Source organism: Lucilia sericata, unplaced genomic scaffold (assembly GCF_015586225.1).
Source record: "Lucilia sericata isolate MDLA Ls3-8-SP2 unplaced genomic scaffold, ASM1558622v1 Contig000034F_arrow, whole genome shotgun sequence".
NCBI lineage: Eukaryota > Metazoa > Arthropoda > Insecta > Diptera > Calliphoridae > Lucilia > Lucilia sericata.
The window spans coordinates 1,023,625-1,038,479 of NW_023994072.1; the positions used below are offsets into that span (position 1 = coordinate 1,023,625).

The 14,855-nt window shown below is 28.1% G+C and overlaps 1 protein-coding gene across 1 annotated transcript; it reads left to right on the forward strand.

Annotated features, from left to right (window-relative positions):
- Nucleotides 1-507: 507 nt before the first annotated feature.
- On the forward strand, nucleotides 508-14,532 carry LOC119612653 (ubiquitin-conjugating enzyme E2-17 kDa). The gene is made up of 5 exons (XM_037968487.1): nucleotides 508-1,411; nucleotides 9,310-9,373; nucleotides 12,577-12,608; nucleotides 12,821-13,004; nucleotides 13,069-14,532. The coding sequence occupies exons 1-5, from the start codon at nucleotides 1,388-1,390 to the stop codon at nucleotides 13,206-13,208; spliced, it is 444 nt and encodes a 147-aa protein (XP_037824415.1). The 5' UTR covers nucleotides 508-1,387; the 3' UTR covers nucleotides 13,209-14,532.
- The last annotated feature ends 323 nt before the right edge of the window (nucleotides 14,533-14,855 follow it).

A 14,855-nucleotide genomic window follows, 5' to 3' on the forward strand; every position in this document is an offset into this window, starting at 1 on the left:
TTTCATTGTTAACTTTTAAAATATGTAATCCATATGAAAATACCAAAATTATACAGATTTAATTAACATATGTTATTAGTTTTTAAAATTAATAAAATGAACGTATTTTTCATTAAACAAAAAATATTTGTCAACATTCCAAAGTTATTTGTAGGCAACCGTTTCAAAACAACGTGCAAAAAGGAGACAGCTATATTTTGTCAAACTTAAACAATGTTGCTTTTTGTGGTTGTTGCATGACTTTACAAAATAAAATATGAATAAAAAGATTTTAAAGCTTTCAGAACCTAAGTGGTAAAACCAAATCCATATAAAAATAATTAAAAAAAAAAAAATAAAAAAATAAATTAGGTAAAAATAACGTTTTTTTTTAATTTGAATTAAACTTGCCTGCTTTAAAAGCAACTTGTCAAATATTCAACGGCGAATTGGAATGGAAAACATATGTCAAGGCGAATTTATGGATAGTATTTTTACATGGATAGTAGGCGTTTTTTAAGTCATTTTACAAAATCAATTGCAACTTTTTTCAGTGTATTGTGGGAAATTTCAAAATGATCTAGAATTTTTTGTGAATGTAAAGCGAAATACATAAAAAATTTCTTATTGCGGTGACAAATTCAAAAGTCAAAAAGAAGGAGCAAAAACCAATTGTCATTTTCATTTTGTGTGAATGATTTTTTGCGAAACGCGCGCAATAGACTTATACAAGCGTCTCTTTCTTATTTGGCAAAAGTAAAAGAAAACGGAAGAAGTGCTAGAACTGTAGTGTACACAATCCAACAAATTGCTTTTATACGGCTGACAATATTTTTATATTTAGCCAGTGTATTCGTTCTAGAGCGGCGTGGCTAGTGTGTTTTCATTATTTTGCAAATTCGTGAAAAAGGTCCAAGTGGTCGTTGTCGTCGTCTTTTTGCCGACCGAATCTTTTTGTACGTTCGTTGTGGAAACACGGCAGTCGTCAAAATCAAGTGCGATTTGTGGTGCAAAGAATTGTGAATTCGTCGTAATAACAACGAATTCATTTTGCCAAATCTATATAATTTAGTTCAAGAAAAAAAGGAATTTCAATTTCTTCAGTTTTAATTTTTTATTTTTCCCACAATTGATTGAAGTTGAATTGATTAAAATAAAATTAGAGTTTTTTTTTAATTTTCTTGATTCTTCGTCTACACACACGATTACTATTGTTTGGTTGGCGAGCTCTTTGTGCTAACACACACTGAAAAAAGTTTTTTTAGTGAGGAGCGGCGGCTGGCTTCACACATACAGACCCCATCAGTGGAATTAAAAAAAAGAAAAATTGAACAAAAAAGTTTAAAAAAAGAAATATTAAACATACATCAAACAACATTGAATTTGTAAATCAAATTTTAACTATAAAATGGCGTTAAAAAGAATTAATAAGGTATAGTATTTGCAAAAAAATAAAATCGAATGAAAAAAACTGAAAAGACACCAAGGGAAAGCCCTTGAAAAATGCGAGATATTGATAAAATGCAAAAAAAAGAAAAAATAAAAAGTTCAAGAGAAATGTGTTAAATTTGAAAATTTTGCTTTTGTTTAATCAAAAAAATAAAGAAAATACCAAAAAATTTATGCAAGAAATGTGAAACGTCGTCTCGGAAAGTGAAAAAAATGAAACGAATAAAAAATGACGGGGAAAAATTGATCGAATAAAAAAAGATGGGCGACCAACGAAGAGAACCCAACCGATGAGACACCAGCTACACACATACAAACACGGCATACGAAGTTTATTTTTTTCTTTTTCCTCTAAAAGTTTTTTTCTATTTTTGCTTTAAATTTTAGTCAAATAAAAAAAGAATTAATGGAATTTCAAAAGATTTCAATGCGTGTTGGCTAAAGACCGACCACAAAAGACGGCCAGACACCAAGAGTAGAGACACATCATAATGATGATCAGACTAAAAGTTTTTGCAGTTCAAATGAAGATTAAATAGAATTCTGGTGGATATATCAATTATAAAATTTCTTAAAGTGGTGGGGACAAGACAGGGAAATGTATATCATTCCCGGTATTTGTTCTTATTGTTTCGTAAAAGACATGTGGATGTAATCACAAATTAAATATTGTTTTTTCCAATAATTTGCCATATCTAAACGCTACATATAAGGAAATTCCTTTAAAAACTGCTCCAGCCGGTTTAGTTTTAGTTTCTTCTGTAATTAATAGAGAATTCCTTAAATAAAGTATCAAGAAGAATTTCATCGAGGTGTTACCCAATGGTTTCAATGGTATACACAGCAATTATACATATCATAGGTCTTTTTTTGTAATTGCTTTCTATCCCTCCTCTGTCTGTCCAACAAATTTTTCTTTCCTTGCTTTTCACCTCAAAATAAAAGAAACAACCAAGTGCTGTTGCTATCAAAAAAGAAAAAAAAACAACAAAACCAAAAATATAAAAATACTCCAGCAGTAAATGAGAAAAAAGAAACAAAAACATTGTCGTACAAAGCAACCTAACCTTAAATTTATTACATATGTATGTACATAAAATTGAATAATTTAAATAATTATTATTTAATTTATATGTGGGGGGAGATTGCAATTAAATTTAACATTAAAAATTATCAAATAATCCCTTAATTTTCTCCAAAAAAACTTTGTTTTCTCCCCTCAAAGAAACAACAACAATAAAACCTTCTAGAATAAAGTGTTGCTGGTGTTGTCAACTTGTCGTTTGGTTTAGTGATAAAAATCGCCCATAATATATATTCAGTTATTTTCTAAATTTCGGGTTTATTTATTATTTATTCATCATATTGTTTACATTTTTTGTTAAAAGGTAAAAGTGGTTGTTTATGCTTTATGAATAGTGGTTATTAGTATATATACATACTAAAATATTTTTACCTCTTAATGCTTTTCCAATTGCATCTAATAAGTTTAACAGTTTGAATACATAATACATTTTAGCAATAGTCAAAATTGTATCTTTAAGTTTGTTATTAGTTAGATAATATAAATTTGCCGGTTATTTAAGTTTATATAGAAATTATTTGAATTGAGCGGAAAAAATAATGTTTAAGTAATGTGCGACAAGAAAAACAAATTCCGCCCAATTTTGAATGATTATTTCCCGGGAGTTTATTACCTCTCCTATATCTAAGGCATGCAAAAGGGCAAACTCCCGGGGAATAATTCTAAATTGGCCTGGATTTGTTTTTGTTGCAACAAAACGCATGTTACTAAAAAAGAACTGCATACTGGTATCTTTATTTAGAATCGTTTCTATTTTAGTTATAAACTTATAAACCTAATCCACCTTGTGTTTAAAAATTGTTTTCGATGCTTGATAGATATGTAGTTCTAATTTAAATCGAGATATGAGACTTCAAAATTGTTGTTTTTACATATAAAACGGTATGTGATCAGAAAAGTTTTGATATGCATAAAATGCAATTTTAACGAAGCCGGTGTTGATACACCTAGAGGAGAAATCCCCTGTGCCCTGTCTAGATACCTGAATATAATTGGAAATAGTTTCTAAAGTTTTTTTTCAATAATAAAGACTGCTGCTAAGATGGTGTAGCATGACTACCCTAGAACTAGTTCCTAGAGTGGCAAATCCTACTAGTTCAGTTTGGGTTTAAAGTTTTTGGTCTCAACGTAAACGTGGAACTATTTTATTGAGAATGGCCATCTGCAGACAGTTTACTAAAGTGCCCATTTTTACAATGTCTACTTATTTTTTAATTTTAACTGGAGGTGGTGAAAAGGGGGGTAAATAACAAAATTTACCGATAATTTTTGAGGTAATTGGAAAATTCTTTAAACAATCGTGTTTATAACGTGGTGATTTAAATTTTATATTTAGTTGACATGACTAATTAATAATTATACGTTGTGTGGTGCTCAAAGTAGTAAAGAGTAATAGTAATAGCAAATGGCATAAAAGCAAATCAACAGAAAGAAAAAAATATTAAAAACAGCGACGTCAACGTTTTCTTTATTTTCTTTGCAACTTTTTTTTTTCTTTGATTTCTTTTTTATCACTTAACAACACCAACTTTCCATTTCTTTTCATCAAATGCTTTTAAAGCTCTCCTTTATAGAAATGCCGTTATATTGTTGTCTCATTCTTCAACAGACATCTGCACACACAAACACGTATGCGAAAGCACAAAAGTGGCAGACGATAATAAACATAATACACTCTGTGCTTCTGCTGCAGATTTTTACGCCCTTGTTTATTTTAGTAAAGCCGGCTTAAATCCGTAATAAAAAATGTTTAAATTTTGATTTAATTCATTGATAAATAAAACAATAAAATAAATTAATTTAAAAATTTCAATTCCATTATACAATTAATTTAAAATTATGCATATTTTTATTTATAGTCATCCTTTTCTTTCGTAATTATTTATTGACGTTGTCGTCGTAATGTTTTTTATTTTGTATACGTAGACGTTACGTCGTTACTTTTCTGCATTTTGTTGCTGCTTTTTTGTAGATTTTAAACAGGGCTGTATTTTAAACAATGCAAAAACATAACATTTGTAAATTGATTTTTTCTTTCTTTTTCATGGTTCTTTTTTTTTTTGGATTTTCTCCAAACCTGTTCGAAGTATAGAAACATTTTTCAAACATTGATGATTTTAATTTTAAATCTTACTTATTAATAATTACGATAAAAATGTCAGCTGATAAAGTTTTATTGAAGTATTTAATTTTAAATGAGATTTATTGGATTTATAGATTTATTTTCTCATTTTATATGTATTTACAGGAAATGCATGTTTTTAAATCCGGAAGTTTGAAATCAAAGTTTATAAACTGTCAAATTTATATGATTAATAATTGCTCTTGAACATTTTTCTTCTCATGATCGTTAGTATTTTCTTAAACAAAATTTTTATTTTATTTTCTAAATTGTATTCTATTTGCTTAAATACCTATCTATTTAAAAATAATTTAACAAATATCTTAAGTGATGTGATATGAAAGGTACTAACCAATCCTTACGGTCAAAGCTTGATTTAAGATTTTCTAGAATACTATTAATGTGATAATGCTGATAACTTGAGCTCTGACCAGCAAATGAAATAGCAATGATTTATCAGATTTTTGGTATGTTAGAGACAATTATCTGACACTAGAAATAGATTACAAATTCTCAGACTTTAAGACAAGAAATTATGACCTTGAGGAATACATACATACATACATATGTTCTGTTTATTCAAGGGAATCAACATCTTATTTAGTTGATAAATGCAATGTGAACCAGATATTCTAATCTCTTTTGTAATTTGATATTTAAATCTTGACTTTTTGCTGTTTTTTATCTAAAAATTAAAATATATTTCAAATATATTTCTTTTTTAATAAAACAGTAATGGTTCATGAGTCTCTAAAGTGTATTTTGCACATTCTACTACTAAGTCTTAAAACATTTTTTGCAGTTTTTACGGAACTCGTTAAGTCATAACTTTTCTTAATAATGTTTACATTAACAATTACTATCACCTAAACTGTTTAAAAACTTTAACCTTTTTTTCCACTGTTATAAACTTGAAATTTGGAAATTGTTAAAAAAAAAAAACAAATAATCTTTTAACGGTTTCTTTTGTTAGAGACCTAAAACTAAATAATTTCATCATAAGTAGAAAGACCGACATAAATACAGACACTCGAAACAATTTAAACTTCTCGTTTATTCTTTTATACCTATATTTTTTTCTATTTAATGATCACATTTATACAGTTGGCTAAAAAGTCAAGTTATAACATTTGTTATTTCGAAAAGACAAACGAAACACAGAAACAATAATTTTAACCACGATTTTCTTTGCATATTAATGCGGTTTATATTTAAGACTTAAACATAAGATGGCTCAAATAACAAAAATAAATAAAATGCTGATTAACAAACAAAAACAATAGAAATAATAAGGGATTGATAAAAAAGTGCGGAGGGGAGTTGTAGCAAATGTAGATAGATATTGTTTTTATTAGTTACTTGTAGAGGTAATTATTTATGTTATTGTTTTCTTTTTATTCAATGACTCATAGTTTTTTCCTTCATCTCATTTTGTTTTAGTTTTTTATACTTAGTGTCTGTTTTTATTTAAACAAAAATATTTATTACAGCTTTATTGGGCATTGTTTTGTTGTTTGGTTTTTTATCAATTTTTATTATTTAAAAAAAACCGCACACACTTATTGTGTTTGGGTTTTCATTCACATTTTGCAATTTATATTAACCATTTTTTTTTAATTTTTTATAATAGATTGAGTGTTCTTTATTGATTTTAAGTTCATTTCAGTTTTTAATTCTCTGCAGTTAGTTAGTTAAAATATCAGCTTTTACAATGACCTTTTGGGAAATATAGGACAGTAAATAACATACATATTTAGTTTTTATTAAAATTTAACAATATTTTTTTGTTAAATTTCTTAACGGAGCCTTTGTTTAAAATATCAGAAATTGTGTATGTTAATATTTTATAACATGATTAATTGTAATATAAAACCTTTATTGAAAGTGTAGGCATGACTCAGATTTACAAGGTTGTTGCAGACACCTTTTTTGTCTTTATATTTGGATGACCAGAATGAAATTGTAGTTTTATAATCATTTAAATATGATTTCTATACTCTTCTTGGGAGTAATTTTGTATTATCCAAATACACTCGAAAATTTTCTAAAGCTTTGTGGGTCAATTATGTATCTCAGTTGCCAGTTGCCAAATTGATGTGGTTACTGGACTTTTTTTAAGCAATAACTTGGAAATTTTATAAATAATGAATTTTTAATCATTAATAATATTCGTCCAATGAGTTTTTGATTGACTTGAGCTATTTCTAGACTGAAAACATTGTCTTATTTTGAAGCTGGCAACGCACGGGTTGCCATATATAATCGACCCATTAGAATAATCTGAAACAGGGATGGAAAATTACGTTAGATTCTTAAAATTATGCTCCAAAAGGCACAATTTCACTCGTAGATCGCTGTAGTTTATTGTTCCCTTCATCAAGGTAAAAAGAGGGACAAATTAAATAGTAGGGTAGACAAGAAGAGTGATGTGTTTAACAAGAATGAAGACTAAGTTACCCGGTGTGTTTAGATCTCAAAATAATGTAATTAAGGCTCAGGTTCTAAGTGCAGCCAGCCTATCGATACTAAATTGGATTACAGACCCGACAACGATGTTACCGTATCAGTTCCGTAGCTTTATAGATAGCTATAAACGTCGTTTAGAAGACATTGCTTTTGATATATTTTATTAGATTCAAGTGGGTTTTACATAAACCTATTTATGTTTTGAATATGTACATATACACTATTGAAATGCTCTGTTATTAAGATTTGAAAAACTGTATTTCTCCTAAGAATATATATTTTTCAAATATGTTATTTAAACATTTTATATAACAATTTAATATTTTTTAATTTTATTTTTTTCTTTCATACCCAATGAAGATCGGTTCGTTAACCCTTTTTACCATTATTGAAAACATTTTATTTCATGAATTAACGAATTGGTGTCATAAACGTGTTTATATTTATTAAATCAATTTTCTTTTTCCTGATTTTTTTTGTCTCTGGTAAATTCTATAATTTAATTATTTTTTTACTTTTTCAAAATTATATTATACACACACACTCCTCAATCATTTGCGATATATATTTTGCTTGTTGGTGGCTTTTAAAGAAAATTTATTTTTAAAATTTGTCGTATTTTGTGTTGTTTTTGTATTTTTAAAATTATACACATGTACAAAATAAACAACAACATCATGTTATGTTTTTTTTCTTCTTATTTTCTCTGACGTTTTGTCAACGTAGGCCGTTTGTTGTTCTTGATCATTTCGATGGACGAATTAAGAAATATGATTGTGAGAGTTGAGTGAGTGAGTGAGTGAGTGAGTGGTGGCTGCTAATGTCTGTCGTTTCGTTTCGTTTATTTTTGCTTCTTCCTGATATTACTTTTATGCAAACATTCTTTTACGTTCCCCATAAACTTTTCTATTTATTTTAGATTTCTTCTTATTTTTTTTCTAAAAAAATGTATATTTTTAACAAAAAAATTATAAAAAAAAGCTATTTCAGACGGCATTACATTTGAAAATGTCGTCATAGTTTTAAACGTTAAGTGCATTAAAATTTCAACTACAAAATTAGATAAAATTAACATTTTAAAATTTATTTACTTTTTGTTGTTAGAATTTTAAAAGTTTAATTAAATTATTTTAAAGTTCTCTAGTTTAGAGTTTTATTATTTGTTATTGTTATCTACTTTGTTTAAGGTTTCAAAATATTTATTTCGTCTCTTTGCCAAAATTTAAAACACCAAAGAAGCAAACAAATATTTCCATTACAGGGCCAATGAACTTTTATTTTATACACATAAAAAATTATATATTTTACATGTTTATTGTATTAAATTTTTTTTTGCATAAAGTAACACAATGTGTTTCAATGAAGTGTGTTTTGCGTGTGTTTAGTTTTATTTGTTTGTTTTGGACGTTTTTCTGGTTTTTTACACTATGCTTGAATTCCTAAAATTTTAACAGAGAGTTTTTGGTGAATTCTGTGTAAAAAATAACTAAATATTTAATATTAGTAAAATACTAGAGAAGGAATTTATTTTAATTTAAACAGAAATATATTTAAAGCTTAGCAAAAGGTTTTGGTAGCTAATTGGAAGAAAATGTTTACAAATAATAGATCTATTTGGTTTCTTAAGTTCTAAAAAGGTTTTGGCACAAGTTCACTATAATAGTTCAATAGAAATAAATTCTTGGAAACTGTTGAAAAAATATAAAGGAAAACCTTATAAAAATTAAAAATTAAATAATTTTTAATGAAATATAATATTGAGATATTCATTTACTTATAATTACATACAAAAGACTTCTTAGGAACCTGAACAACGTTTCTAACGAGATTATTAAAAATTATGAAATAACACGTTCATCTACTAGTTTTGTATTTTATTAGAACATAGTGGAGGTTTAAATGAATTCAAATATCAACAAGTATCACAAATTTTTCGACAGATATACATACAACGAGATTGGGAATGTTTATAATTGGAAATAAAAATCGCTGAAAAATTAGCGTTTATAAGAAGTTGTATTTGTTCATTAAAGCTTCTTCAGAACTAGCTGCAAGGTTGATAATAACGAAGAAATTAAAGAACTGGGGCCGAATACGTGATTGATTTTTTATAATTTTGCATTACAATATCTCGCTTTCTTTTCTTTTGTTCTTTCAATATGTGTTGAAATTATTTTACTAATGTTTCTTGTTTATTTTTTCTTTGTAGGAATTACAAGATTTGGGCAGAGATCCACCTGCACAATGTTCAGCTGGTCCAGTTGGCGATGATTGTAAGTATTTTTGTTTATTTATTAAATCAAATAATCTAAATAGTAAATTAATATGCTTTTGTGTAAAATTTTGTATTTGGGCTATTACAAACTATAGTTTATTCTATACTGCAGTCTATAGTCTAATCTATTTCGGACTATGGTATATGCTACTGTCCAGTCTATATTCCAGACTATAGTCCATGCTGTAATTCAAACTAGAGGCTATTAATGTATTAGGCTATAGTCCAGACTTTATTCTATTCTACAATCCATCAATATCCAGTCTATATCCTATTCTATTTTTCAGACTATAGTCTATTCTGTAGTCTAGTTTATAGTCGACTTATTGTGTAGACTATAGCCTATTCTGTAGTCCAGGTATATTCTATGGTCCAAATTATAGCCTATTCTATATAGCCTATTCTATAGTGACCACCAAGAATTTCCAATATACGTTCATTAGACAGTTTTTTTTATATAGACAGTGGACTTTAAGAGCACCGGAAGCTCGGTCTTCTATGTCAGTCCCAGGTTTTAGCGCCATACTAGGGAGGAGGGATACTTTCCACCAAGTTCTTTAGGGTGCTAACACATTAGTGAGATGCCAACCTCATCAACATCATGCCCATTCTGATCTCGCAGCTCACGCTTTCTATTGGTTGTTTGCCCTTTGAAGCGATTGCGTGGTCCACTATTTAATTGTTGACCAGGTCTGGTGTTGTTATTATCATCTGAGGATTCTGAGTCGGAGTCCTCACCTATATTTAAAGGCTGAGTTAGGTTAGAGCTCTCTTCGAGTACATCCTTTTACGCCTATGTTTGTGCCAATGGCATGCTGTACACTTGGCGCATTGTCCGCCACGGAGGCCAAGATTCCCACCTCCTTAGTAGTCTTTTGTTTAAGATTGCAGGATGACACGTGATGCGCGAGTAGATCAACACTTGCCGACAGTACTGGGTTGTTTAGGCCCTGCACCTTAATTTTTATCTTTTTTGTTTTATTTTCCTTGGTTGTTTTATCCAGATTTATGGTCCGCGGGGAATATAATATTCCCAGGTGGTGGACAATCTGCACTGCTTCAGCTTAAGTGAAACTTTAGTTGGGAGAGGAAAGTCACAACTTTTCTTTGATTTTGAAACCCTGAATAATATTACAACAAGAAAAGTACTTAAATGCTAAAATTATTATCATCTACGCACTTCTTCATTTGAATAAATTAAAATATTAAAAAAAAACAGATTATTTTTAATTTTATGCAAAACTTTGGGGGATTTTCCCTATAATTAACAAAAGCTTTATTTAAATTATCTGCTGTTTAGAAAAAGAACGAATAAATGAAATATAAAACAAAAAAATGAACTATAATGATAAGATTTGATAAAAACCTTATCTTTTTAGCAAACATAACAATTATGAAATGGGCAAATTAGTTTGATAATTGCAAACTATTAAGCTGTTTAAAGAATAACATTTTAAAAATTTCAAGAAAATGCAAGGAGAGAGTGAGCCAATGTTTAAAATTATGCGACAAAGTAAAAAAAGAGAATTTTTAATTTACATTGTATTCTTCGTGTACACGAAAATAATATGACTCCAATTGCACATACTCAGTTTGAAAATTACACCAACTAACAAAAAATAATAATTGTATACAATATACATATACAATACTAAACAGAAGCTAACAAAAATGTGTGGGTATTTTAGGTGGAGTAGTAATAATAATGACTGTGTTTCTGTTTTCCATATAACAAACTTACTGTTATGTGAATAAATAAAAAAAAATTCAAGGCTTTTTTAATTCTGGCACTTAGAAACTCCAATAATTATTATTGAAATTTTTATTTAGTAAAACAAAGGTCAATATTGTAAATTACCTGACTACTGTTTTTTTCTAAAGAACTTTCAGAAAGAGGAGTACTTTTAGTACAATTAGTAAGTTTACTAATTGAATTTATAACAAATTAATTTTATTGATTTTTATAATAGAGTTTTTATTTGACAACCTTATTGTATATACAAGTAATTAGAATTGCAATAGATATTTCAGCAAATGTACTACATCTGTTTTGTCCATAGACTAGTTCATTAGTCTATTGACTAGTTTGTGGACATGTCTTGACTTCTATATTGACTAGCTTATGGGCCAATCTAATACTGATGTCGTTGAGTTTACGGGTCTAGTTCACAATATTCTTGAAGTAGTAGACATATGAGAGGATCTCAGGATCTTGGCGACAATCTAAAACAAGTCTTATTCCCCTGACAAAACCCTGCAGACTACTTGCGTTGCTCTCAGTTATACACCCCACTTCATCATGGAACCTATATAATGCCTGATAAGTTCCTGACACTGTATTCTACTTAGGACAATAGCAAATTATTTGCTTCTCCCGTATAGTACAGTATCTCGGACTGAAATATTATTTTCAAAATTTGTATAAAAGCGACTAGATTTTTAAATATATTTTGAGTGCTAGTTCCTCAATATCTTTGCATAACCTGCAGAAGTCCAATAAAGTATTGTTCCATTTGTCTGTAAAAGTTTAAATTTAATAACTATCTCTTAAAATCCCTATCATAGTCATCGTTAGTCACTGTTTTATTAAAAAATGATTAAAGAAACTTTCAACATAGCCTAATGTTTAAGTTTTGAAACAGTGTTTGCCATTCTGAAGTTCAATATTATATTAAGAAATTATTAAATTTTCAGAAAAAATTAGCAAACATATAAAAAAAAAAACATAGATAAGAATATCAATGAATTCGTTATCTCGTTTTTAAAGGAGCTGTTGTATTTTGCAGTTTCTATGGATTATAAATAACATTAATAAATGATGCGTTTCCAATGAAATCTTAAATTAATAAAAATCATTAAATTGTTTTCTATAATTATAATGAGAAAAATAATGTTTGTTCGTAATCTATAATCTTAAGAAATATTGCAACTAATGGCACAACAATTTCAATATACAGTGACTCAAATGTAAAATGGGATATGGCACACTTTGTAGATTTTAAAATTGGAGAACTTCAAACTTTTTCGATTAACTGATTGATTTTTAATTGTTAACGCTTAGTATGGCAATTTTATGACTATTATTTTCTAAAATCAAAAAGATTTTCTATATTTATTTAATCACTACTAATTATTATTATTGCTTTTACATACTTTTCATTAAAATATTAATTTTATATTATTTTTCTTTTTTCATTTCAGTATTTCACTGGCAAGCAACAATAATGGGACCGGTAAGAATATAAATATAAACATTTGCAAATATAATCAATTCGCAAATATGAATTCATTAAACAAAGTGACTTTTGAATGTTCCCAATTCGATTTGTGAAGAAGTGACGACTTAAACTTTATTTAATGTCTTTGTTTCAAGTCATTCCTGTATTATTAAAATAACATTTATAATATTTTTATTTATATATTTATATTTTCTCTCCATTTATAGCCTGACAGCCCGTACCAAGGTGGTGTATTCTTCTTAACAATTCACTTTCCAACAGATTATCCATTCAAACCACCTAAAGTGGCTTTTACAACGCGCATATACCATCCAAATATAAACAGCAATGGATCGATTTGTCTCGATATATTAAGATCTCAATGGTCGCCAGCACTTACTATATCAAAAGGTAAATTTCAAATATTCTCTTAAAAACTATGAACAAATATTCTAATTATTTTACTATTTTACAGTTTTATTATCAATTTGCTCTCTACTCTGTGATCCAAATCCAGATGATCCACTTGTACCAGAGATTGCAAGAATATATAAAACTGATCGGGAAAAATATAATGAATTGGCACGAGAATGGACTAGGAAGTATGCTATGTGATGCGTTCCAGTTTGTATAATTGATTCGTCGTCGTCGTCGATGTCGTCGTTGTTGTTGTTGTTGTCGTCATCTTCATCATCATCGTCATCATCACCAACATCATCATTAATGTCGTCGTCGTCGTCATTTATAACGCCGTTGTCGTCGCCATTCAAGTTGTCAACAGCAGCAACATTATTATTGTTCATTTTATTGTTGTTATTATCTTTCATAATAATGACAATCGAATGTTACTACTTCAACAACAACAACATGAAGATAATTATGATGATGTCATCGTCATATTTGTTTTTAAAGTTGTTGTTGCCATCGTTGTTGTTTGTGTCGTCAAAAAATAGTTACAACATCGACAACTATTTTCAAAACGACAACAACACCGAAAATATCAACAACTGCAACCACAACGGCGACAAGATCAAATACTGCAACATCAACAACAACAGCAGCCGCAGCATCAACAACCGCAGCAGCAAAAACAACAACAGCAACAACTACAACAACAATATCATCCATAACTAAAAAAATGATGTGTATTGAATGATTTAAAACAAAAAAGATTAATAATAATAATTATAATAATAATAATGATATTTGATTAAATTGATGATTGAATGATGAACTACAACCAATTGTTTTGTAAAGAATGAAAAAATAAGAAATATACAAATAATAATAATAATGATAAACAAAAAGGAATGAGAAAGAAAAGTATAGGATGAGATGAGAATGATGATGGTATGAAGATAAAAAATAATAATTAATAAAAAAATACATACAAAATTAAACAAAAACTAAAAAAATAAAAAAGGATTTTGCTACTACTACAACAACAACAACAACTTAAATTAGCAACAAACATTTGAAAAAAAAAAAACAAAAAATTACAGATTGTAACGCTCTTTAAATAAAATAAAAAACAAAAAAATTAAAAAAATATATATAAATACAAATACCTACACACACAACACACACTCATACACGAAAAAAAAGAAACAAAAACAAAAAAGCATGATGATGTGAAAGAAAAAATGAAAAATTTAATATTTAATAATAATAATAAATATAAAATCCATTTATTCAGTTTAATTTACAACAAAACAACAAACAAAAATAAAAAACGCAGTAAAAACAGAAACTTAAATATTCAATTATTGCCCGACCACCACCACCACCCAACTAACTCCTCCTACAAATCAATTTCACAAAATCCTTAAAACCGAGCTGAGAAGAAGAACCTGCTAATATTTATTCGTTATGCTCTCGCTCCTCCTCCTCCTCCTTTTCTTTGTTAAATGACAACAAAATACCTATCTATTTTTCTTACTTTTAGCAACAGCAAGAAGAACTTAGAAGGACTAATAAAAATTACTACAACAAATCAACTTCGTTTTTAACAATAGATCAATCAATCAATCTTTGTAGTATCAGGGAAAAAAGAAATGAATACTTTTATATTGTGTGTATCACAAAAGCTTTTTATATTCTAATAAAAGAATATAAATTTCAGCAATTTTTCGTTTTTTTCAAACCTTTTTAAACAATAATTTAAACTACTCTGCGAGCCCGCTCCAACCCTCCAAAATTCGACGTATTTATAGATTTACATAGACCTGCATTATATATTTTTTAATTTTCTCCTTGATAAAA

Coding starts and splice junctions, on each gene's coding strand:
- LOC119612653 (XM_037968487.1), top strand. CDS start 1,388: ATGGCGTTAAAAAGAATTAATAAG. Junction 9,374..12,576: donor TGGTCCAGTTGGCGATGATT/GTAAGTATTTTT, acceptor TTTTCATTTCAG/TATTTCACTGGCAAGCAACA. Junction 13,005..13,068: donor AGCACTTACTATATCAAAAG/GTAAATTTCAAA, acceptor ACTATTTTACAG/TTTTATTATCAATTTGCTCT.